General features: G+C 43.0%; 1 protein-coding gene across 3 annotated transcripts in view; it reads left to right on the forward strand.

Annotated features, from left to right (window-relative positions):
* Positions 1-27,685, forward strand: part of LOC134352932 (gamma-aminobutyric acid receptor subunit beta-4-like) — a 180,481-nt gene that overhangs the window by 101,012 nt on the left and 51,784 nt on the right. For all 3 annotated transcript variants that reach the window (XM_063060573.1, XM_063060574.1, XM_063060572.1), the window contains exons 4-5: positions 8,835-9,055; positions 23,777-23,859. In XM_063060573.1, the coding sequence (XP_062916643.1) occupies positions 8,835-9,055; positions 23,777-23,859 (304 nt within the window). The remainder of the gene's footprint in view (positions 1-8,834; positions 9,056-23,776; positions 23,860-27,685) is intronic.

The raw sequence follows: 27,685 nt of genomic DNA on the forward strand, positions 1-27,685 counted from the left end.
AGCTGAGTCTACAAGGTTCTGCAGCCTTTTTCAATCCTATGCATTGGAGTCTCCGTACCAGACAGCGATGTAACCAGTCAGAATATCCTCCACAGTTGTCGTTCCTATTCATGCCTTGTGATGCTTTGGCAGCATTTTTGCCATTTCCGTAGCACTTGACAGTATTTTTTTTACAAGGCCGGGCTGCTGGATCAATATTAAACCCTGCATGGATAGAGAGCGTGCAAGTCTCCAGCAGGATTCAAATTCGGGACAACTCACCTCAAAGTCTGGTGCTGATGCCACTACACCACTGGCTGGCATATCCTCCAAGGTACATCTGTAAAAACGTGCTAGAATCCTTGGAGACATAGCAAATCTCCTTATACTCCAAATGAAGCATAGCTGCTGGTGTGCCTTAATCATGATCGCATCAATGTGTTGGGCCCTGAATAGATCCTCTGAGATGCTAAAGTTCAGGAACTTGAAGCTGCTCACCCTTTCACCACTGATCCCTCAGGAGGACTGGTGTGTGTTCTCCCACCTTCCCTTCCTGAAGTCCGCGATCAATTCTTCAGTCTTGCTGATGCTGAGTGTGAGTTTGTTGTAGTGACACCACTGGACTAGCCAACTGAGATCACTTCTCTATGCCTCCTCATTGCCATCTGAGATTCTGCCAACAACAGTAGTGTCATCAGCAAGTTCATAGATGTTGCTTGAGCTGTGCCAAGCTGAACAGTCACATGAGTGTGGAGAGCATAGAGCAGAGTGGAGACAATTTATAAGCATTTGGAGAAGCATAGTCTGATTAGGAATAGTCAACACGGCTTTGTGAGGAGCAGGTTATGCCTCGTGAGACATTGAAGTTTTCAAGGAAGGGACAAAACAAATTGAATGTAGAGCAGTGGAATGGATTTTAATAAGACATTCAGCAAGGTTCCCCATGATAAGTTCATTCAAAAAGTCAGGAGCATGGCTTCCATGGAAACTTGGCTGAATGCGTTTAGAATTGGCTTGTCCACAGAAGGCAGGGGGTGCTAATACCTGGCATGTATTCGACCTGGATGTCAGTGTCTAGTGGTGTTCTGCAGGGACCTGTTGTGAGATTCCCCTGCTCTTGGTGATTTTTATAAATAACTTAGATACAGCAGTGGAAGGATGGGTTTAGTAAGTTTGCAGGCGACATGAAGGTTGGAGGTGATATGGAGAGTGTAAAAGGTTTCATAGGTTATAATAGGACATTGACAGGATGCTGAACTGAATGGAGAAGTCACCAATGGAAGTCACTCCACAGAAGTGTGAAGTAATGCATTTTGGAAGGTAGAACTTGAAGGCAGACTACAAGGTTCATGGCAGGATTCTTAACGGTATAGAGGGACAGAAGGATCTTGAGTCCAAGTCAATAGACCCTCAAAGTTGCCATGCTAATTGATAGGGTGGTGAAGAAGGCCCTAATTAGTTGGGGGATTTATTTTGCAAGCTGTGACGTAATGTTGCAACGCTATAGAAATATAATTGGACCACTCATGGACTACTCTTCAGGTTGCATGGTTACAGAAAAGACATGGAAGCTTTAGAGAAGGTGCAGAGGAGATTTACCAGGATGCTGGCGGGGATTAGAGATCATGTCTGATGAGGATATGTTGAGCTTTAGAGTGATGGAGGATGAGAGGCAACTTGGTGGAAGTGTATAAGATGATGAGGCATAGAGTGGGCAGCCAGCAGACAGCACCACTTTGTCCAGGGTGAAAATGTGTAATATGAGGGAACGTACTTTTAAAATGATTAGAGGAAAGTATAGGGGTAATGTTAGAGGTGTTTTTTCCCACACATGGAGTGGTATTTCAGTGGAATGCACTGCTAAGCAGGAGAGAGAGGCAAATATATCAGGAACATATATAAGACTCTTCAATAGGCATATAGATGAAAGATAAATAGTTGGCTATGTGGGAGGGAAGAGTTATATTCTTCATATCCAGACTTTCAGCCTCCAATATCTTCTTCCATAAGTGAGAAGAAAGGAACAGAAATAGCCAGGAGTATGTTCAAATTCAGCATCGGGGATCAAAGGGTCTGTACCCTGTTCTAGAGTTCAATGCTCTAATAATCTCCTGCACAACAATTCAACAAAAAAAGTGCCAAAGAGTAATAATGCTTTTCTCCTCTTAAAATAGCTTTCGTTGACGGTTTATGGAGCTTCTGTGGAGATCGCTAACAGGTTCAGGTACCTTGGCACCTGTATGCACAAAACCTCACTGGTCCATTCATGCGGATGTGTTGATAAAGAGGCTGCATCAGTGTATTCACCTTTTCAGTTGCCTGCAAAGATTTGGCTTGTCCATGAGGGTGCTCTCGGGTTCTACAGTCAGTCCTCAGCGGAAGTCCAAGGCACCCGTGATTTTTTAAATCTAAATTTTGTTTTAGATATTTATTTTTTGTCTTCTACATTAGTGTGTCAGTAGAAAAGAGCAAATTTTAGATTTCCAACCATTCATTTTCCAAAAGGAATGTTACAGAGAATTTTTTATATTCCGTTAAAAAGATATATTAAGTAATAGTCTACATTTCAAATTTAAAAAACTTAATTGTTTTGTAGGTATATAGCCTCGTGCATGATTAAGCAAAGATAACAAGATGCTACTGATCAATGACATAATGAGTTGAATGAACTAACTGATTAACAGAAACAGAAATGGGTGTAGAAGGCATCAAACTGGGCAAAGGACGACCAAACTAAAAAGTGAGGATGTGACAGTTTCACCTTCAAATCATCAGTTCTTACACCATGGCAAGAGTGAGCATAGCAACAAAACACAATGTGGCATCAGCCAGGTCTCTCCCAGGCAGAAATTTTGCAGCAGTCAGGAGTTTCAAGATGATCGTTTAAGCTCTTCTGAAGAAGCACAAATAGACTGGTAAGGTTGAGAACCAGAAATGCAGTGGTCAGCCTTAGAAACTGAGTGTAAGATGAGAGCTACATCAAACTGACATTCCTTCTAGATCAGAAACCCAGCTCTCAGAAACCACTGGAACCCAAGTACACCCCTCTAGAGTCTGGAAAAGTCTTGTCGGAAGTGGTCCTGGTGGAAGAGCTGCTGCCAGAAAGCCATTCCTCCGAAGTGAAAACAAAGTCAAGCGAACCCGCTATACACCAAAACACAGACTGGAGTGCTGAACAATGGCAGCAAGTGACAAGTCACAATTTGAAGTTTTTGACTCAAGCAGGAGGCAGTTTGTCTGTAGAGGAGCTGGAGAGTGCTACATAGTCTGCAGCCAACAGCGAATCATGACGTAGATTCCCTCTCGGTTTGGGGCTGCATTTCTGCAAATGGACCTGGTGATCTGGTCCGAATTAATGAAATCTTTAATGCTGAGCAGATTCTCAACCATCACACAACACCATCAGGGAGACATCTGATCAGTCCGAACTTTATTCTGCAGAAGGGCAATGACCCCAAACACATGGCCAAAGTCATAAAGAAGTGAAAAGAAGAACAAGGAGTTCTCTAACAGATGACATGGCCTCCACAGAGCCCTGATCTCAACATTATCAAATCTGTCTGGGATCACTTGGAGAGATAGAAGCAAGAGAGACAACCAAAGTCTGCAGAAGAACTGTGGTAAGTCGTCTAAGTAGCTTCGAACAACCTACCAGCCAATTTTCTTATAAAACTGCACGACAGTGTACCGAAGAGAATTGATGCAGTTTTAATGGCATTTTTGTCACTGTTATTATTCTGTAGATTTACTGAATATGCCCACATGAAAATGAATCTCAGGGTAGTATTTGGTGATTTGTATGTACTTGGATAATAAATTTACTTTGAGCTTCATCTGCACCTTAAGTCAATTTGTACATCTACAGATTTCTTTTGTCTTTTAATGTTATTCTGTTAATACAACTTTAAAAGTTCAAAGGTCAATTTTAAAGTCAATTTATTATCAAAATACATATATAACCCTAAGTTTCATTTTCTCACGAGTATACACAGTACATCCAAGAAACACAATAGAGTCAATGAAAGAGCGCACCAACAGAACAAATAACCAATGTGCAAAAGACAACGAACTGTGCAAATACAAATGAAATAATAATAATAATATTAAATAGTTAATCAATAAATATCAAGGAAATGAGATGAAGAGTTCTTGAAAGTGAGTCCATTGGTTGTGGGAACTGTTTGGTTATGGGGCAAGTGAAGTTGAATGAAGTTATTCTGTCTGATTCAAGAGCCTGATGATAGCTGTTCCTGAACCTGGTGGTGTGTGCTGTGTGTGATGTATCTACTGTGTCTGAGGAGCATTTGTGTTTTGTTTAGCTGTATGCATGTGTATGGTTGAATGACCATAAACTTGAACTTGAGTGTTCTTAGTGGTCTCGTACTATACACCTACACTGCTCCTTTAATGCTGTTTCGCCACGTAGCCTACATCAGCTGGGCAGCCTCCTATACTTACTCTTTGGTTTAGAGCTCCTGAACATAATATCGGCACTGACAGGCTGAAAGCTAATCCGACACCAAATTCTGCCCTACGATGTGAACAAAATCCTCATTCTCAATCAATTCTGGAAGAGATTGTGAGGAGCTCCAACAGAGTAAAGCTCAGTAGTGGATAAGGAATAGAATCAGTCAAGTAATGATGCACTGTTTCACTGATGCAGTGGGGTCATGGTATATTTATTGGTTAATTAGCTGACTGTATTCAGGATACATTTTCCACTGCATCATACAGAGCTGTCAAATCCTGCAGCGAGTAGGAGGACTTGTTTGGCCAGAGCCAGCATTTTGAAAGAGCAGAGCACTGAGCTCTTACCTTCCATTAACTTACATTAAGGTAGCTATCTTTAGCAAGCAGTTTGACAAGGTCCCGCATGGTAGATTGATATGGAAAATTAGATCATGTGGAACCCAGTGTGAGCCGTTAAACTGGATACAAAGTAGGCTTGGTGGAAGGAAAGAGCATGTTGTAATGGAGGATTGGATTTCCGATAGAAGGTCTGTGACCAGCGGTATGCCACAGGGATCATTGCTGTCATCTATTATTAATGACACGGATGGGAACATAAGTGGCATGATTAGTAAGTTTGAAGGCCATATCACAACTGGCGGTGTAGCAGACAGTGAAGGAAGCTAGCATTTTGGGGAATTGAACCAGGGAGGACAAACACAATAAATGGCAGGGCACTGAAATATGTTGCAGAGCATCACAGGTAGGTAGGGTGGGAATGAAGCCTTTAGGCATACTTGCCTTCAGTAGTCAGGGCATTAAATACAAGCGCTGGAATGTCATGTTAGAACTATAGAAAGGAGGGTGATCTTGTTTAAATGGAAGGATGTCGTTCCGCCTACTTACGCTCAATGGTTATGGGATGTTATGTCATGCTTACATTTAGAGAAGATCTGTTGTTCAATTTCTGAATCTAGCCAAGACTTTCAAATATTGTGGAGACCATTTCTGAACTATTTTCAAAAGCTTTGACTTGCTGTTAAAGTACAGATGGTGACTAATAGCATATTTCACTTTATGATAAGGATTTTTTTTCCTTTTTTCTTCCTTTACCAAACAGCTTTGATCTTCGTAGTGGGTTTAGATTTTTTTTTCTGTATAATAAAATTATTGCATTTCACTATTATGATTCAATTTAATTTACATGAATATAGGGTAATGTGATTGGAAGTGTGATTCTACAAACGTAATATGTATTTGGTATTATTTTATCTTTTTGATTATAATATATACTTCTTGTACCCTATATTCTTATTCGTAGAAACTAATAAAGATATTGAAAGAGAACTATAGTAGATATTGCACTTGGAGCATTTTATGCAGTCTTGGTTGCCAAGCTATAGAAGGGATGTCACTAAGATAGAAAGTATGCAGTAAGTGTACAAAGGTGTTGCGGGGACTGGATTGTTTGAGTTAAGAGAAGTGACTGGATAGGCTGGGGCTGTTTTTCCCTGGAATGCTGGACATGGAGAGATAACCTTATTGAGGTGTGTAAAATCATGAGAGGCATGGATAAGGTGAATGGTCACAAGGCTTTTTCCCAAGGTGGGGAAGTCTAAAACTAGAAGGCAAAGGTTTAAGGTGAAAAGGGGTAGATTCAAAGGGAATATGAATGGTGACTTTTTCACAGAGAGAGAGAGAGGTAAATATACAGTAGACCTCGGCAGACAGCTACAGTTCCCCATGGAAATCACCACCACATCTCTCCGCCGAGACGTAGTACTGTGGTGCCCAGCTGCCAAGACAGTCCTCCTCCTTGTTAACCATCCCATGGGAGAAAGGATTGGAGGCTGCACACAGGAGGAAGAGGCTGAAGCACTCAGACCAGGCAGCTGAGTGTCAGGATGCTAGCTGGAGGACCATCATCACTGTAGAGGTCGGATGCCAGGGCTTTGTCGGCGTATTGACAGCAAGGTTGCTCCGTGATTGGCAGTGACTGGAACGAGGCCCAGGAGGGCTACCTGAGAGTTGGCTGAAGAGGCAGAACAGGGCAGCTTTTGGCTGTGCCTGAGGAGGAAGGACAGAAATTGGGCGCGGACGACCCCCTTTGAAAGCTGGAGACGGGTCTGTCACTGCTCCGCCACCAGGAAATGTACCAGGGCTGAGGAGTGGAACATGAGTGAGCGGAGGTCCCTGGCTGATGACCCCGCAGCTGACCTACCAGCAATGCCAAGCAGGAAACAACATCTTCCTGTAAATCTCATTGGAAGGAGCTGTCAGAGGAAGTGATAGAGATGGCTATGAAAGTCATTTAGATAGATATGGATGTGGGCCAAACACATGAAAATTGGACTAGCTCAAGTAGGTACCTTGGTTGGCATTGAGGAGTTGGGCCAGAGAACCGAGGCCGTGCTGAATGACTCTATGACTTATGATAATCTAAGGTGAAAGACAAGTAGGAGATAATGATTACCTTGGAAAGGTTTGGTAGAGTCATGCATATAAAACATGTAAATACATGAAAACACTAGCAAACAGGCTTATTGGTCAGGGTGGTTTGTATTCTGATCAAGCAGAGTATAGTCTTTTCAGACAGTTGTCCCATTTCATTCAGAATCAGTGGTTGCTGGGTGGGAACGTCGCACCCTTCATGGTATGATCCACCTGTGATAATCATAGTTTCATTGGATGGTGACCTCATGACCCAATACAGAGCAGAGACATGTAGATGTGGAGAAAGGCTACCTGCTGTTCTAGATATGGAATCTCTTCCTCCAAAAGCTTCCAGCTCTTCTTGTTCTGCTGATTTGTCTCAGCGTGTGTCTGCAAAGGTGCACAGCCGGTTGATACATACCTGTGAAGTTAGTGTTGTGGTCACTAACCATTTGGTGGAAAGTAAGAGACATTTGGTTCTGCATTACATTCATAACTTTATGCCTTGCAGCCAATTAAGTACTTTTAAAGCGGTAATGTTGCAATGTCAAAATTACATGGTTGGTTTGCACATAGTGGAAATGACCATTAGCTGGCTGTGCCTTTTTTTACAATTGCATAAAAGAATGCTTTAAATGTCACCGGACATAAAGTGTTCTACCACGTAAAGCAGAGAGTCACTTGCACTCCTTCCTCTCTGATGTACTGCATTCAGGGTTCAGGATTCCTCGAGAGTGGAGAAACCAAACACAGATTGGGTGACGGCTTTCCAGAGCACCAGTACAGCCTTTTCCTTCCCATAATGATGCCCAATGTAAATTAAAAGAACAGCATCTTATCGTCCTTTAGGCACGTTCCGAGGAAGGTCCCTGACTTGAGACATCAAATGGCTTCTTTCTGTAGATGCTGTTCAACTGGCTGAGTTCTTCCAGCCGTTTCTGATTTTGGTTGTTATGTTTTGTAACTTCAAAACATTAAACTAACTAACTCAAAGGAAAGCAAGAGAGTGGAGAGTTGCGAGTCCTAGTTTGTGTTTAAGCGAGGTTGCACGTATCAGATGGTAACATCATGATGTATGCAATTAGCGTACTTTTACATATAACCATAATGAATTACATAAGCAACAAAGAATGCTTAATCACACAATATATTTACAAGGTTACTCACATATTACTGAAATATTAAATACACAACACCAGCGTGTTGAGTTTTATTTGTTTTTAGTGCATACCTGGATTCCTGGGTTATATTGCTACAGGTTATATGTTCGAACAACTGTGCTCAGTTACTGGTGAGCATCAGACATGGTGCAGTGGGCAGTGCCTCCACCTGTACATCACACATTTGTAGGTCCAGGTCCACTCCTGAAGACTGAACAAAATAGAGGCTGGTAATGGCATCGGTTCTGGCAACTGATTTGCTGCACCATCTCTGGGTTTACCAGCTGCAGTTCCAGCAAGACTCTGCATTGCCCAAGATCTCACATTTCACTGTACTTGACTAAATGTACTGCAAACACAGAAACACTGGGAGAACTCAGTCAGTCAGCATCTGTGGAGAAAGAAACCAGTCAACGTTTAGGGTCAGGGAGCGTTGGAATTGGGGGAAAGTTGTGTGGGGGGAGTTGGGAGAAAGGCGTGAAACAAAAATGGAGCTTGGTTCAGACAAGCCAGGTGATAAGAGAGCAATATTGACTGTTAGGCATTTTATTGAAATGGGGTGAGAATGATAAAAGGAAATGACAAGGTGGCAGTTTACCTGAAGCTGGGGAACTCAATGTTCATTCCAGAAGATAAGAAAGTGTTTGGACAGAAGATAAAATGAGGTTCCTCCAGTTTATTTTGGGCCACACTCTGGCAGTGGAGGAAGAGGAATAGCACTTTTAGAAAGCAGAGCTCTATTAACATGTGATTTTACATGTTGGGTTGGAATATCAATGTGAGTAATCTCATCACTGTGTCTTTTCTCACCAGGATTATACAATCACAATGTATTTTCAACAAGGCTGGCGGGACAAGCGCCTCTCATACACAGCCATCCCACTCAATCTGACCCTGGACAACAGGGTCGCCGATCAGCTCTGGCTACCGGATACCTACTTCCTGAATGACAAGAAGTCCTTCCTGCATGGGGTAACGGTGAAAAACCGCATGATCCGGCTCCATCCAGATGGCACTGTGTTATACGGACTCAGGTGAGTGGTGACAGAGATGTTTCCCGACCACAACTGTTTCCAGAGCCTGGCCAATTGATAATAAAATGAAATAAGATTTTAAGTTGGGTAAGAGAACAATATGGAAGGGAAGAAAATGTCCTCTCTAACAGTACATCATGACTGGAGCATGCAGACAAAGAGGACAGTAAAAGCAATTTAGTAATAGCTTTCTAACCCTATTGGATAAACACTTGAAATGTTACATTTACAGAGCACGGAGGAACTTGTTATCCAGGTTGGTACGAGTAGAAAGGAAGGATATAAAAGACAGGGTGGGGATGAAATGGAGGTAATGAGAAAGAAATAGAGGGAAGCAATGATGGAGGTAGGAGAGGGAGGAATAAGAAGAGAAGAACAAAGGAAGCAAACAGGAGATGGAAGCTGGAAGGCTGGAGCAGAAGAGAAAGTCAAAGAGGAGAGGGTAATCGGGAAAGGGAAGCTGAAAAGGGAGGAGCAAACCAAGTTGGAGAAGAGAGGAGGAGGGAATGGACAGTGTTGGGAAAAAGGAGAATTAAGGGGGAAGAGAGGAAAGAGGGCAGATGAGGAAACAGTTGGTTTTGGATGTGAGGGAAGAAAGCGGAGGAGAAAAGAAAGAACTTTAGAGAAGAGTCATGAATGTTCGAAATGTAGTAAGCAAAATAATTAAACTTTAGAAAAAAGGCAAGTAGCAAATCAATAAGGAAAAAAAGGTTTAAAGGCCAACTGTAAATGTATCATCAAAATGCACAATTAAGTTGGATGAATTCTGGTGTAAATGGATCTGAGATAAATACTAATCACAGGACTGTAACTATAGTCTAACCAAAACTGGGAACCAAATGTTCCAGCATGTTTCTGAAGGATGTGAAGTAAAAGGTGGGTAGCTGCCTTAACAAGGGAACATATCAGTACAGATTGATTGATTTATGTTTTTAGTTATTGTTTGAAATACAGCACAGAATAGGTCCTTCCGGCCCTTCAAGGTTCGCTGCCCAGCAACCCCCGATTTAACCCTGGCCTAACCACTGGACAGTTTATAGCTAGCCATCCTTCTTTGGACCGTGGGAGGAAACCGGAGCACCCGGAGGAAACCCATGCAGTCACAGGGAGAACATACAAACCCCTCACAGGCCATGCCAGGAATTGAACCCAGGTCGCCGGTACCGTAAAGTGTTGTGTTAACCACTACGTGACCGTGCGGCCCCAGTTGATTCTGTGAATTGGAATCAGTTTGGGTGGAGCAGAAAATATTGTGTGAGGTGATCCCAGGACCTTTGAATTACATGTAATGCAGGAGGCCATATGTAAGAAACACAGAAGTGAAAAGAAGCAGTAGCTGAACATGTTATCTTTCGTAACTTCAAAACATGAAACTAATTCAAAGGAAGACTTGGGAGTCCGAGATTATGGGTCTAACTTCAGGTCTACTTTTAAGCGAGGCACCAGCATATTATATGGTAGTGTGATGACCTATGCAATTCACATACTTGTACATATAGCCCATAATGAATTACTTAAATGAACGAGAATGCTAAATCAAACTATATATATATATAGAAGAATACTCAAATATTATTGAAATATTAAATATACAACACGTATAGATCAGAATAATTAAATTACTGTGAACAAAGTGAAGGAGAATTCCTGGAGTGTATGGAAGATAATTTACCAATCTGTACATTTAGGAACTGACTAAAGAAAGAGGAGCTTCACTTTAAGTAAAAAAAAAAATAATTAATGACCTTATTGTTAAGAGACCCCAGGGGAAGAGTGGCCTTAACATGGTAGAAGGTTACTTTAAATTAAAAAGTGATCTTGTTCAATTTGAAGCTCGAGTTTTCAATCTAAATCAAGACAACTACAAGGTACAAGGGGCAGGTTGCCTGGGGTAGATTTGAAAATTACATTGAAGGATATGACAGGAGACGGGCATTGGGTAGAATTTAAAGAAATATTACATCACCTGCAGCAAGCAAACATTTCTTCAGGGCAACTAAAATACAAGTAGTGCAATCATGGATTACAGGAAATATTAAAGATAGTATTAGATTGAACGAAAAGGCTTAAAACTCGTCAAAAAGTAATAAACTGGAAGGAAAGCAAATAAAACTGAAGATGCTAGGATTTGGAAGAGAGCAAGAAATGCTGGAAGAATTCTGTTGCCATGTGGAGTGTGATCCAACTCCTAACACAGGGGAAAGCAGCTTATTTTTGTTGAGGAATTTCTCTCCAGAAGCCATGTCTCTTTTGGAATTCTCTACACCTGAAAGCTGTGGAGGCAGTTTCTGCAAGAGGAGCACTCCACTATCCTTCCTGGCATCCCCACTGCACTAATTGTGCATTAAGAAAGAAAAATTAAACTACAGCTTTCGCCCCTCCTTGCTGAAACATCTTAAGCCAAAGCCCTAAGGTCCCCATTCCAACACTGGGCCACTCAGGCAATGGACACTCCACTTAAATCTAACTTCTTATTGGCCCTTGCCTCTCTAGTTTACCCCTGCTCTCTTCTTTTGAACTCTCTCTCCCACTACACAATCCAGTGTCTCCTAACAACATCACAACCTGGGATGTAAGCACCTATGCCCAGGAATGGACAAGTCTACAGGATGTGGTGGATCCTGCCCAGTCGATTACAAGCAAAACCCTCCACACTACTGAGCAAATGTACAAGGATCATTGCCGTAAGAAAGCAGCATCTATCATCAAGCATCAAGGACCTCCGCCATCCAGGCCATGCTCTTATCTCGCTGCTACCATCAGATATGAGGTACAGGAGCCTTAAGTCCCACACCACTGGGTTCAGGAACAGTTACTATCGTACAACTCTCACAACACGCTGGAGGAACTCAGCAGGTCGGGCAGCATCAGTGGAAAAGATCGGTTGACGTTTCGGGCCGGAACCCTTCGTCAGGACTGTAGGGGGCCCCAGCATGTGCAGATTATTTTGTGTTTACTATCATACAACTATCAGGTACACTGGAATCTGATTAATTGGGCCATCAGTTAACCAAGGCAGCCACTTATTTGGCAGTACTCTTAAAGAACGAAAGCTAATTGAGAAAATTGCTGGGATTCCCTTTGTTTATTTGAGATACTATGCTGCTTAATTGAGACAGGAGACTGGTGCCAAGCGGTTCTAACTAATGTAAGTTGTGTGCACTTATGTGGTTGTTAGATACTACATCGTGCTCAGAGTGAACAGTTTTTAAATAGTGTGAATTGTGTTTGCTGGTGTTCAAAAAGCAATGATTTTTGTCACTAGTAGTTGGCTAGAAGTAAGCTTATCATAATTTTGAACTGTTTTGCTCACTACAGTTTTAAGCATTCAGGCTTGGAGATGGCAGAAACGATCAGGTGTGAAAATTAAACAATTTCACTACTTCAACAAGTTAGAAACTACAAAGAATTTGAGGTATTGACAATCATCTTGAATGTTGCAATGAACATGAAGATTTGGAGGATGCAATTCTCGATAGCATTGTATGAAGGCAATCCATTATCTGCACTTTTCATTACGTTCACTAGAAGAATTTCTCCGTCGATAACTATTGGGGACTAATACAGTTTTATAGTACTGTAGTATTATTGGTGATGTTCTAATTTGTCCGGAATTTCATTTAAATACATAACTTGTACTCAATTGACTTTTGTAATTTTTAACTATTTCTCATGAAATCTTGGCTAATTAGGGCAGCCACTTAATTGGGTCAGAATGTACTGGTCCTGCTGTGTCCCAACTAGTGGGAACATTTATTTATTTATTAGCACAATTTGTCTTCATGGACGCAATGATTGTTTGTCAGTCTTTACTTATGTATAGTATTTCACAAATTCGATTGTATGTCTTTATTTTCCTGTGAATGTCCCCAGGGAAAAGATTCTCAAGGTGGAGTATGGTGACGTATACATACTTTGATCATAAATTTACTTTGACTTTGAGACAGTAGGGGAAAGTATTTAATTGGTGGCGGAGGGTGAATTATGCTATTAGGCAAGATCTTGGAACAGTAAACTGGGGACCGATGTACTCTGGAAAATGTACAATGAAGCTGTGGGAATGGTTTCGGGAGAAGTTGCATAGATTTCTGCATAGTTTTGTCCTGTTGAGGCAGGGAAAGAAAGAAGATGTACGAAGTATACTTAAGGTTTGAGAAGCAAGGATTTGACGGGGTTCTACAAAGTTACAAGATACATAAAAGTTCAGTTAGGAGTGCTAGAAGGGGACATGAAAATGCTTTGGCAAGTAGGCTTAAAGAAAACCCCAGGACATTCTACATGTTGAGAGTATGTTAATAACAGAAGGATGACCAGAGTGAGGGCAGGACTAATAAAAGATAGAAGAGGAAACATGTGCTTAGAGTCAGAGGAGATACAGTAAGTTGAGGCCCTTAATGAACAATTTGCTTCAGTATTTACCAGTGAGAGGGACCATCATGGAGATGAGGTCAGCAATAAACAGGCTGATGTGCTGGAACATGTTGATGTTAAGAAAGAGCACAATCTAAACTTTTGAAAAATATTGGGATAGATAGGTCCCTGGACTGGACCAGATATAGTCTAGATTACTAAGGGAAGCAAACAAAGAGACTGCTGTGCTGCTGGCAATGGTATTTGCACTCTCACTGGCCAGCAGAGTAATATCAGGCAATTGGGGGACGGCAAATGCTATTCATTTGTTCAAGAACAGAAATACGCATAACCCTGGGAATTACAGACAAGTGAGACTTGTGTCAGTAGTGGGAAAGTTATTGGAGAGAATTCTAAGAGACAGAATTTATGAGCATTCAGAGAAGCATCATATGATTTGGGATAGTCAACGAAGCTTTATAAGGGGTAGCCTCACAAGTCTAATTGAATTCTTTGAGGAAGTGATGAAGTCAGAGCAGTGGATATTTGACATATTTCCCCATGGTAAGCTCATTCGGATCCAGGGAAACCTGTTGCCTGGATTCAGAATTGGCTTGCCCACAGAAGGCAGAGGGTAGTAGTAGACAGAGCGTATTCCGGGATGTTTCTGATCGCGTCCAGGAGATCCTGAAGTGGGAGGGAGAGGAGCCAGAGGTTGCGGTACATATAGGTACCAATGACATAGGTTGGAAAAGGGGAGAGGTCCTGAAAGAAGAATATAGGGAGTTAGGAAGGGAGTTGAGAAAAAGGACCACAAAGGTAGTAATCTCAGGATTACTGTCTGTGCCACGTGACATTGAGAGTAGGAATGCAATGAGATGTAGGGTAAATGCGTGGCTGAGGGATTGGAGCAGGGGGCAGGGATTCAGGTTTTTGGATCATTGGGACCTCTATTGGCGCAGACGTGACCTGTACAAAGGGAACGGGTTGCACTTGAATCCTAGGGGGACCAATATCTTGGTGGGGAGATTTGTGAAGGCTACTGGGGAGACTTTCAACTAGAATGGTTGGGGGGAGGGAATCAAATTAAGGAGACTAGGAGAAGGGAGGTTGGTTCACAAATGGAGAAGGCAGGTAGGTGGTGTGTGAGGAAGGATAGGCAGGGGACAGAGATCAGAAGCAATCAGACTAAAGATGTAGGGGAAAAGGAAGAAAAAGATGACAAAGTTGTTTGCTCCATTAAGGACAAACAGAGAGTGGGAGGTGGAGAGTTTCTTAAATGCATCTATTTTAATGCTAGGAGCATTGTAAGAAAGGTGGATGAGCTTAGAGCATGGATTGATACCTGGAAATATGATGTTGTAGCTACAGTATTAGTGAAACGTGGTTACAGGAGGGGTGTGATTGGCAACTAAATATTCCAGGATTTTGTTGCTTCAGGTATGATAGAATAGGAGGGGCAAGAGGGGGATGTATTGCATTGCTTGCCAGAGAATATATAACAGCGGTGCTCTGGCAGGATAGATTAGTGGACTCGTCTAGGGAGGCTATTTGGGTGGAATTGAGGAATAGGAAAGGTGTAGTAACACTTATAGGGGTGTATTATAGACCACCTAATGGGGACCGAGAACTGGAGGAGCAAATTTGTAAGGAGATAACAGATATTTGTAGTAAGCACAAGGTTGTAATTGTGGGAGATTTTAATTTTCCACACATAGACTGGGAAGCCCATTCTGTAAAATGGCTGGATGGTTTAGAGTTTGTCAAATGTGTGCAAGATAGTTTTTTGGAGCAATACATAGAGGTACCAACTAGGGAAGGGGCAGTGTTGGATCTCCTGTTAGGGAATGAGACAGGGCAGGTGACGGAGGTATGTGCTGGGGAGCACTTCGGGTCCAGTGATCACAATACCATTAGTTTCAGTGTAATTATGGGGAAGGATAGGACTGGACCTAGGATTGAGACTTTTGATTGGAGAAAGGCTAACTTTGAGGAAATGCGAAAGGATTTAGAAGGAGTGGATTGGGACAATTTGTTTTATGGGAAGGATGTAATAGAGAAATGGAAGTCATTTAAAGGTGAAATTTTGAGGGTACAGAATCTTTATGTTCCTGTTAGGTTGAAAGGAAAGTTTAAAAGTTTGAGAGAGCCATGGTTTTCAACGGATATTGGAAACTTGGTTCGAAAAAAGAGAGGGATCCTCAATAAATATAGGCAGCTTGGAGTTAATGAGGTGCTCGAGGAATATAAAGAATGTAAAAAGAATCTTGAGAAAGAAATTAGAAAAGCTAAAAGAAGATACGAGACTGCTTTGGCAAGTAAGGTGAAAATAAATCCAAAGGGTTTCTACAGTTATGTTAGTGGCAAAAGGATAGTGAGGGATAAAATTGGTCCCTTAGAGAATCAGAGTGGACTGCTATGTGCGAAGCCAAAAGAGATGGGGGAGATTTTGAACAATTTCTTTTCTTCGGTATTCACTAAGGAGAAGGATATTGAATTGTGTAAGGTAAAGGAAAAAGAAGGGTAGTTATAGGAAGTATGACAATTAAAGAAGAGGAAGTACTGGCACTTTTATGGAATATAAAAGCGGATAAGTCTCCGGGTCTGGACAAGATATTCCCTAGGACCTTGAGGGAAGTTAGTGTGGAAATAGCAGGGGCTCTGACAGAAATATTTCAAATGTCATTAGAAACAGGGATGGTGCCGGAGGATTGGCGTATTGCTCATGTGGTTCCATTGTTTAAAAAGGGTTCTAAGAGTAAACCTGGCAATTATCGGTCTATGAGTTTGACGTCAGTGGTGGGTAAATTTATGGAAAGTATTCTTAGAGATAGTATATATAATTATCTGGATAGACAGGGTCTGATTAGGAACAGTCAACATGGATTTGTGCGTGGAAGGTCATGTTTGACAAATCTTACTGAATTTTTTGATGAGGTTACTAAGAAAGTTGATGAGGGTAAAGCGGTGGATGTTGTCTATATGGACTTCAGTAAGGCCTTTGACAAGGTTCCACAAGGAAGATTAGTTAGGAAGGTTCAATTGTTAGGCATTAATATCGAAGTAGTAAAATGGATTCAGCAGTGGCTAGATGGGAGATGCCAGAGAGTAGTGGTGGATAACTTTGTGTCAGATTGGAGGATGGTGTGTAGCGGTGTGCCTCAGGGATCTGTACTGGGTCCAATGTTGTTTGTCATATACATTAATGATCTGGATGATGGGGTGGTAAATTGGATTAGTAAGTATGCAGATGATACTAAGATAGGTGGTGTTGTGGATGATGAAGTAGGTTTTCAAAGCTTGCAGAGAGATTTAGGCCAGTTAGAAGAGTGGGCTGAAAGATGGCAAATGGAGTTTAATGCTGAAAAATGTGAGGTGCTATATTTTGGTAGGACTAACCAAAATAGGACATACATGGTAAATGGTAGGGCATTGAAGAACGCTGAAGAACAGAGGGATCTAGGAATAATGGTGCATAGTTCCCTGAAGGTGGAATCTCATGTGGATAGGGTGGTGAAGAAAGCTTTTGGTATGCTGGCCTTTATTAATCAGAGCATTGAGTATAGGAGTTGAGATGTAATGTTGAAATTGTATAGGGCATTGGTAAGGCCAAATTTGGAGTATTGTGTACAGTTCTGGTCACCGAATTATAGGAAAGATGTCAATAAAATTGAGAGTACAGAGGAGGTTTACTAAAATGTTGCCTGGGTTTCATCTCCTAAGTTACAGAGAAAGGTTGAACAAGTTAGGTCTTTATTCTTTGGAGCGTAGAAGGCTGAGGGGGGACTTGATAGAGGTTTTTAAAATTATCAGGGGGATTAATAGAGTTGACGTGGATAGGCTTTTTCCATTGAGAGTGGGGAAGATTCAGACAAGAGGACATGAGTTGAGAGTTAAAGGGCAAAAGTTTAGGGGTAACATGAGGGGGAACTTCTTTACTCAGAGAGTGGTAGCTATGTGGAACGAGCTTCCAGCAGAAGTGGTTGAGGCAGGTTCGATGTTGTCATTTAAAGTTAAATTGGATAGATATATGGACAGGAAAGGAATGGAGAGTTATGGGCTGAGTGCAGGTCGGTGGGACTAGGTGAGAGTAAGAGTTCGGCACGGACTAGAAGGGCTGAGATAGCCTGTTTCCATGCTGTAATGGTTATATGGTTATATTCTGCCTGGTGGTCGGTGACCTGTGGGGTTCTGTGACCACTGGCATTCTGCAGGGATAGAGTGATAGAAAAGTACAGCACAGACACAGGCCCTTCAGCCCTTCCAGTTCATGTAAACCATTTAAGCTGCCTAGCCTCATTGGCCTGTAACCTAATCATAGCCCTCCATACCCCTGCCATTTGTGTAACTGTCTAAACTTCCCTTAAACATTGAAATCAAGTTTGCATGCACCACTTGCGCTGGCTGCTCGTTCCATACTCTCTCAGTACTCTGAGTGAAGAAGATTCCCCTCATGTTCCCCTTAAACTTTTCACCTTTCACCCTTAACCCATGACCTGTAGTTGTAGTCCTGCCCAATGTCAATGGAAAAATCCTGCTTGCATTTACCCTCTCTATACCCCTCGTAATTTTGTATACCTCCATCAAATCTCCTCTCAGTCTTCTACATTCCAAAGAATAAAGTCCTAACCTATTCAATCTTTCATTATAACTACAGTCCCAGCAACATCCTTGAAAATTTTCTTTGTACTCTTTCAACCTTATTTACATCTTTCCTGTAGGTATCTAATCAAAACTGCACACAATACTCCAAATTAGGCCTCACCAACATCTTCAACATAAGACCAATGTGCTAAATGTTTTCTTTACAGCACTATTTACCCGGGCTGCCACTTTCAATGAATTATGAACTGGTATTCCTAGATTCCTTTATTCTACCACATTCCTTAGTTCCCTACTGTTCACTCTGTAAGACCTACCCTGGTTGTTTCTGGAGGGTAATGTAATTGATGGAAACATTCATAATTCACAACCACCAACGTTGAGTTGGGGTTCACGTGAAGAGGCTGGTCTAACTTGATGATGTAATTACATGAAGTTTGGTTACCGCACTTTTCTGTTCAGGTTTTGGAGTAAATTGAAGGAATTGTTATGGTTTTTCTTACACATAAAATACCTCACTTTGTTTTATTTGTGAAAACCTACATTGGTGACCCTGATGCCCTGGGACAATTCCGGAGTTATTGAACATGTTGGCCAACGCAGTTGCTTTGAAACTGTTGGAGTTTTGGGAGCAAAGCTATTGTTTGGTTTGTAAAAGCTGAGGCCCAATTCGCATTGTGAGGAACCTCCACCAACAGCACCAAATATTTCTATGTGGTAGCGTCACTCGGCAGCTCCATGGTTGTGAGAGTGGTGAGTCTACTAGAACATATACCTGAACATGATAAATACCGATCGCTGAAAACTCATCTTTTACAGACTTTTGGACTATTGGATTCTGAGTGCGCCAAACAGTTGCTCTCCATGCCCAGCCTCAGCAATTCAAAACTGTTGGATCTGGTAGACCACATGCTATCTCTCCTGGGAAATCACCAATCTTGTTTTATTTTTAAAGAACTCTTCATGCAGCAAATGCCCGATCAACTTCACATAGCCCTCACTAATGCACCAGTGAAGGACGATATGGAGCTTGCTAAAATAGCTGATAGCCCACACTCAGCCAGAGAGAGATGCATCATTCCTCCTCCTATCCCTGACTCAATAAGCCTGCTTAGCAAGGCCTCCAAACAGAAAATGCCTGGTCTCTGTTTTTACCACGGTCGAACATAGAATTCTCCGACTTCCGGTAATTCCCTCCCCCATCTTCCCCTATCCCTATTTCACTCTGCCCCCTCCCCTAGCTGCCTATCACCTCCCTCTTGGTTCCGCCTCCTTCTACTACCCATTGTGTTTTCCCCTATTCTTTCTTCACCTTTCCTGCCTATCACCTCCCTGCTTCCCCTCCCCCACCCCTTTATCTTTCCCCTTACTGGTTTTTCACCTGGAACCTACCAGCCTTCTCCTTCCCACCCTCCCCCCACTTTCTTTATAGGGCCTCTGCCCCTTCCCTCTTCAGTCCTCATGAAGGGTTCCGGCCCGAAACGTCGACCGATCGTTTCCACGGATGCTGCCCGACCTGCTGAGTTCCTCCAGCGTGTTGTGAGTGTTGCCTTGACCCCAGCATCTGCAGATTATTTTGTGTTTACAAATCAATTAGAGACCACCTGACTAGGGTGTTCGACAAGAGAGCAGAAGACAACAGAGTGCAAAGGATAGTAGATGCAAAAAGAAGAAATAATAATAATAAATAAAAATGCAATAAATATCAAGAACATGAGATGAAGAGTCCTTGAAAGCGAATCCATTTGTTGTGGGAATATTTCAATGCTAGTGCGAGTGAAGTTATCCCCTTTGGTTCAAGACCCTGATAATTGAGGGATACTGACTGTTCCTGCACCTGGTGGTGTGAGTTCTGAGGCTCCTGTACCTTCTTCCTGATGGCAGCAGCAAGAAGAGAGCATGGCCTGGGTGGTGGGGGTCTCTGGGCCCAGGGCAGCTCCTCCAAAGTAATAACACCTAGGAATTTAAACTTGCTAGATCTCTCCAGCTCTGATCCTCCAGTGAGGACTGGCTGATGGACCTCAGGTCATACGGTCCTAACCTGTGCAAACTCTCCCAACAGCTTAGTCCCCAAGTGCTTTTTAGTACACTTTCCAATTTAATAATGCATCTCTCCTAACTTGATGAGCAAAACTGAACACAATATTTCAAGTTGACCTCACCGGTGTCTTGTAACGTCCCCTGTGCTGTGAATGATGATGGCTAGCATCCCAAAAGCCTGCTTTGCCATTTGCCTACCCATAACTCCACTTTCACAGGGCCATATATTTGTGTTCCAAGGCCTGTCTGTTCCATAGTGCTCCTGAGGACCCAACAATTTTTGTAGAAATCTTACCTTGAATTGATTTTCCAAAATGCAACACTTCACACATCTGAATTAAACTCTATTTGCCACTCATTGGCCCGCTTACCCAGTTGATAATTTTGTCAACCCACTATAGGTTTGAAAATCTTCTTCACTGTCAGTAATGCCATCTTTCCTGGAATCATGAAAACACAGAATTGTTACAGCACAGCAGAAAATCAGTCAACCCATTTCAATCGATATTGGCTCCTGGTAAAGCAAGCTTGTTTGCATTATCCCCCAAGTTACTAATAAGTTTTGAGATTTATTATATAAAAGCTTTCAGTGATTGGACACTGTTCAGAAATCTGGTAGTAACTTGTCAAGTAAATGAATTAGATGGATCTGTTGAGGTATTTGAGGAAATTAATAGTGGAAGATCTGGGAGCAAGTTGAAGGATCTCCCAAGAAGGTGATGGACCTGCCATAGACTCTTATTTTACCTGTGCAATTATTGATCATCTAACCCAGTGGTCCCCAACCACCGGGCCGCAAAGCATATGCTACCGGGCCGCGAGGAAACGACATGAGTCAGCTGCACCTTTCCTCATTCCCTGTCACACCCACTGTTGGAACTTGAATGCACGTGAGGTCATCAGTCAGTCATTAACCTACAACTACTCAATGAGTGAAAAACAAACGTCGCTTGAGAGTTTCTTTGGAAGAGGTGGTAGGGCACATAAAAGGCCTAACGACGATGATAACGCAGAGACAGCTGAGGCCGAGCCTGCAAAAAAAGAAAGTTTCCTTCATCAGAAAATATGAGTCATACATAAAATATGGCTTTATTGCGACCGGTGACTCACACGCTGTAAGCCCCTTGTGTGTGATATGTGGAGACAAGCTGTCTAATGAGGCAATGAAGCCCTCAAAACTGCTTCAGCACCTTGAGTCCAAGCACCCTGCACTTAAAGACAAACCTGCTGAGTTTTTTTTTGAGCGGTAAAAACGTGAGCAAGCAGGACAGAAGCAAGTGTTGAGAGCCACCACCTCCACAAACGCTGCTGCTCTGAGAGCGTCGTACTTAGTGGCTAGCCGTATTGCTAAGGCTAAGAAGCCTTTCACTGTTGGTGAAGAATTGATTCTGTCTGCTGCCAAGGACATGTGCCGTGAACTGTTGGGAGAAGCTGCAGCTAACAAGATGGCACAGGTTTCTCTTTCAGCTACCACAGTTTCAAGGAGAATCGATGACATAGCCGAGGACGTCGAAGCACAGCTGTTGGAAAGGCTTAACGAGTCACCATGGTATGCTATCCAGGTTGACGAGTCTACTGATGTCGACAATAAGGCAATATTGCTAACACAAAATAATTTGCAGATGCTGGGGTCAAAGCAACACTCACAACACGCTGGAGGAACTCAGCAGGTCGGGCAGCATCCGTAGAAACGATGAGTCGACGTTTCGGACCGGAACGTCAACTCATCGTTTCCACGGATGCTGCCCAACCTGCTGAGTTCCTCCAGCGTGTTGTGAGTAAGGCAATATCGCTGGTTTATGTGCGATATATATTTCAAGACAATGTGCACGAGGTTATGTTGCATGCACTGCTGCTGCCAACTAACACAACTGGGGAAGAACTATTCAAGTCTTTGAATGACTACATGTCAGGCAAACTGGACTGGTCATTCTGTGTTGGAATATGCACAGACGGGGCTGCAGCTATGACTGGACGGCTGTTTGGTTTCACTGCCCGAGTCAAAGAGGTTGCTCCTGAATGCCAGTCTACACGTTGTGTCACACACAGGGAAATGCTGGCTAGCCGAAAAATGTCACCTGATCTTAACAGCGTATTGAGTGACGTTGTTGAAGTTTACAATCGCATCGAAGCAAAAGCCCTTAACTCACGTCTGTTTGAGCAGCTTTGCGAGGAAATAGATGCAGAGCACAAACGCCTTCGCTTACACACTGAAGTCAGGTGGCTATCAAAGGGGAGCGCCCTGGCCAGGGTTTTTGAGTTAAGAGAGCAGCTACAGAGATTTCTTTCAGGAAAAAAGTCACCACTGGCAGCACACTTCAGTGACGAGGAGTGGATAGCAAAACTCGCTTATCTGTGTGACATCTTCAACCTGCTCAATGAACTCAATTGGTCACTTCAGGGGAGAATGACAACTATCTTCAAGTTGGCAGATAAAGTGTCTGCTTTCAAAGCCAAACTGTAACTGTGGGGACGGCAAGTGGACAGGGGCAAATTTGACATGTTCCCAACATTAACTGGGATTTTGGGAGAGACTGAGGCTGCACTGTCCTTCTCACAGCTGGTGCGCAATCACCTATCTTCGCTGTCGGCAGAATTCGAGCGTTACTTCCCAACTGCAAATGACCCAAGACGTGCAAAGGAATGGGTCCGTGACCCATTTGTGAATGTCCCCGGTGAATCATCCATGTCAGCGCAGGAAGAAGATCAACTCCTCGAGCTTGCAAATGACAGCAGTCTGAAAAGTATATTTGACGTAGCATCTCTGCCAGCATTCTGGATCAAAGTCAAGGCTGAGTATCCTGAGATAGCCACAAAAGCACTGAAAATGTTGCTTCCACTTCCAACATCGTACCTCTGCGAGGCGGGGTTTTCTACAATGACTCCCATCACCCCTCGATGGGACCATCTTGTTGCAGGGAAGCAAGCCCAGGGCTCCCACTGATTGAGCGATATTGGTGTGTTGCAATGATTTTATATGTTAATACGAGGAAAATATGCGCTGTGTGTTTAATATCCAAACGTTACTTAAAATGTTATGATGCTATTGACTTATAAGTGGTTTATAATTGACTTATCACTATATTCATGCAAGAAAAATATGTGCTGTGTGTTTAATATTAAATTTGTTAGATAAACCCTTTTAGAAATGAAATTGAGTGTATTAACCACTTATAAGTGACTTATAGTTGACTTATCACCTATATTCCGGTCATGATTAACACCACCCCCCCCCCCCCACCCCGGTCGGCCGGTCCGCGGTACAACAAAGGTTGGGGACCCCTGATCTAACCTCATTGACTGATAGTGTCTAGGCATTGTTGTCTTGATATCTCACCAGTAGAACCTTGATTCAGAAACATCCATCGAGTCCCTTCAACAACTAAATGATTGTGCTGGTGGCTGTAATTTAAATGTAAAGCTGAAGTTTCAGATGCGGGGAATCTGAGGTGAAAAGACAAAAGACTGATCAGGCAGCATCTATGAGAAAGAAGCAGGGTTAATGCTACATCAGAATATCCTCTCCTCTCTCTGTCTCCACAGACCCGGCCAACATTTTGTTTCAATGGGATGAACTGTAGTGTGGTGACACAGAGAAAGCTCGCTGCCATGTTGTGTTGCTAACACACAACATAAATAAATCATAGACTGAGCGGAACATTCAATAGTATCTGATACAGAATGATCCTTGTGACTGAAGCCCAAGTGACTGTTTTCCTTATCTACCAGGATCACCACCACAGCTGCTTGTATGATGGATCTACGAAGGTATCCCCTGGATCAACAGAACTGCACTCTGGAGATAGAAAGTTGTAAGTACAAAAAGATTTCCAGCATCATCCCAGCCACCTGAATAACAACTGAAACTTGGTACCATTAGGTGAAACAAGTCCAAGTACTTAACAAACAAAACTTGGCACATGATGTTTGAGCAAATGACAAAAAGCTTGTTCAAAACTGTAGGGTGATATAGGGAGGCAAAGAATTGAAGTAAGTTCCAAAATTTAACATTCCAATGAGAAGTCATTGGCTTGAAACATTAGTTATCAGTCTGTCATAGAGTTAGTTATGCGCAGAAACAGGCCCTTCAGCCCATCATATCCATACCTATCCTTTTCTTTGACACCCCAATAATGGAAACATAGGTTTTTATTATCTATCCTATTCATCTCCCTCATAGTTACATCTACTTCTATCAGATCACCCTTCCGCCTCCTCCACACCAGGGAAACAAACCCAGCCTATTCAATCTTTGCTTATGACTGAAATGTTACAACGTCTCTTTAACGTGGTGACCACTATTACAAGCAAATTCTGTTTCTTTTGTGTGAAGTGCTGCATACTTCTAATATTTTCTATCTTTACTCTGGAGCTTAGGGCATTGACAGTTGATGGAGGAAGGAACATATTTAGTGATAGTCAAGAGTCAGGATTGGAGAGAGCTGAAATGTCATGTGGTAGTACTGTGGCAGGTGATTACGTACAGTATTCTATATGTTGAATGATAAAGCCATGGAAAAACTATGAAACAAGGACGAGAATTTTAAAATTAGGGCATTGCTTAGTTAAACAGGGTAAAGAAGAAGTTCTAAGTAACACACAAAATGCTGGTGGAACTCAGCAGGTCAGGCAGCATCTATGGGGAGAAGAAACTGTTTGCTTTCATCAATCAGAATATTGAGCATAGGAGTTGGGGCATCATATTACTGCTGTACAAGATGTTAGTGGTGTTATATTTGGAGTACTACATGCAGTTTTGGTCTCCCTGATATAACAGGATGTCATTATACTCAGTGACCACTATATTAGGTATGCCTGTACACCTGCTTGCTAACGCAAGTACCTGTGGTCAGCATGAAAGCACGCATCACCTTCCGAACGTCGCTCGCGATCCATCTCAAACAAACGGGTCTCCCACCAGATTGTATGCTACGACCGGTTCCCCCAGCATCTCCTCTCTTCATCTCCTCTCGAACAAAAGCCCAAGACCAACCTTAGTGTCTCTCACCAGAAAAATGTCCCCTCAGCTCTCCCATCCTAATTGGATGACACAACTTTCTCCTCATCCCCTATATTCAACAATAACTCAAACAGGCTGGAAACAGAACAGACCGCTCTTACAGAATTGCCGAAATGAAATACATACAGTATGTTACGTACCCGTAACGGTTTAAATGAACCAGCAGCAATAGACCACACCTGGAGACTGGTTTTGATGTTAAAACCACTATCTTTATTAGTATCTACTTAATATAGCAACTTAAACAAGAATAGTCAAAAGTTAACAGTGTTATGAGTATACATGTGAGTAAATATAACTCCCAAACTATTGAGCTTGGGGGGCACCAGGCTTAAAATCTTGAGATAGTAAAATTTGAAAGTTCAGTTCATCCACAGATTAAATGATGTGAGAGAGATATTTGTAATCCAAGGTGAATGTCAAGAGAAGGCCTTTATGTCGTATTCCACAGGTTGTATGGTGGTAAACAGGATATCAATGGCTGTGGGTTTTACCTGTCGTCGTTCCAAATCCACTTACGAATTATCACTAACTTATCACAAGAGTACCGTCATCAAAGGGAACTACCACCCAGGCAGGGGTTAACACATAGGTGGTTTCCACAAGGTTGCCCCAATCACACAATGTGATAACCGCTTATCAATGTGCTGGATCGATACTCAACCCACCCTTGTGGGCACTGAAAATTTCAACCAGTGACCCCTTAGTCACTGGCTTCCTTCCATTGTCAGACTCCAACTGCAACTGACCGTGTGTGAGTGAGTGTCCTTGCATTGTCCAACCTTCCACTGTCCAACTCCAACTGCGACTGACCGTGTGTGAGTGAGTGTCCTTCCATTGTCCAACCTCCCACTGTCCAACTCCAACTGCAACTGACCATGTGTGAGTGAGTGTCCTTCCATTGTCCAACCTTCCACTGTCCAACTCCAACTGCGACTGACCGTGTGTGAGTGAGTGTCTTTCCATTGTCCAACCTTCCATTGTCCAACTCCAACTGCGACTGACCGTGTGTGAGTGAGTGTCCTTCCATTGTCCAACCTTCCACTGTCCAACTCCAACTGCGACTGACCGTGTGTGAGTGAGTGTCCTTCCATTGTCCAACCTTCCACTGTCCAACTCCAACTGCGACTGACCGTGTGTGAGTGAGTGTCCTTGCATTGTCCGACCTTCCATTGTCCGACTCGAACTGCAACTGACCATGTGTGAGTGAGTGTCCTTCCATTGTCCAACCTTCCACTGTCCAACTCCAACTGCGACTGACCGTGTGTGAGTGAGTGTCCTTCCATTGTCCAACCTTCCACTGTCCAACTCCAACTGCGACTGACCGTGTGTGAGTGAGTGTCCTTGCATTGTCCGACCTTCCATTGTCCGACTCGAACTGCAACTGACCATGTGTGAGTGAGTGTCCTTCCATTGTCCAACCTTCCACTGTCCAACTCCAACTGCGACTGACCGTGTGTGAGTGAGTGTCCTTCCACTGTCCAACCTTCCACTGTCCAACTCCAACGGCGACTGACCGTGTGTGAGTGAGTGTCCTTCCACAGTCCAACTCCAACTGCGACTGACCGTGTGTGAGTGTCCTTGCATTGTCCAACCTTCCATTGCCCGACTCCAACTGCAACAGACTGTGTGTGAGTGAGTGTCCTTCCATTGTCCAACCTTCCACTGTCCAACTCCAACTGCGACTGACCGTGTGTCAGTGAGTGTCCTTGCATTGTCCGACCTTCCATTGTCCGACTCGAACTGCAACTGACCATGTGTGAGTGAGTGTCTTTCCATTGTCCAACCTTCCACTGTCCAACTCCAACTGCGACTGACCGTGTGTGAGTGAGTGTCCTTCCATTGTCCAACCTTCCACTGTCCAACTCCAACTGCGACTGACCGTGTGTGAGTGAGTGTCCTTCCACAGTCCAACTCCAACTGCGACTGACCGTGTGTGAGTGAGTGTCCTTGCATTGTCCAACCTTCCATTGCCCGACTCCAACTGCAACAGACCGTGTGTGAGTGAGTGTCCTTCCATTGTACAACCTTGCATTGTCCGACTCCAACTGCGACTGACCGTGTGTGAGGGAGTGTCCTTGCTCAAATCAAAACAAGATGCAGAGTCCCATAGCTCCACCCCTCTCTCTCTCTTATGAAGAATCAAATAGGAGCCAAGAAAGCCGGCAGCTGACGTCACTCAGGCATTCTCTCTTAAAAATGACAGTCCACAGCAAGGTAAACCTAGGGGTTCATCACAAGCATAACAGTAAAAATGTGAGGCACTATACTCTTCTTGACTTATTGCATTCCATGTGGTGAAGGTACTCCACAGTGCACTTGAGGAGTGTAGGGTAGTGTATGCTGTACACATAGACTTTAGTAAGGTTTTCGACAAGATCCCTTATGGTAGACTGATCCAGAGGATTAATGCACATGGCATCCATGAAGACTTGCTAGATTAGATTCAAAATTGACTTTACCATAGAGGGGGAAGGGCATCAGCAGAGGGGTGTTCTGACTAGAGGAATGCAACCAGTGGTGTTCCACAAGGGTCAGTGTTGAGACCTTTGTTGTATGTGACAGATATGTAGCAACTATGCCCCACTGGACTTCCGTTCGTCTAGGGTAAACTGGTG

Source organism: Mobula hypostoma, chromosome 10, assembly GCF_963921235.1.
Source record: "Mobula hypostoma chromosome 10, sMobHyp1.1, whole genome shotgun sequence".
In the NCBI taxonomy this organism is placed as follows: Eukaryota; Metazoa; Chordata; class Chondrichthyes; order Myliobatiformes; family Myliobatidae; genus Mobula; species Mobula hypostoma.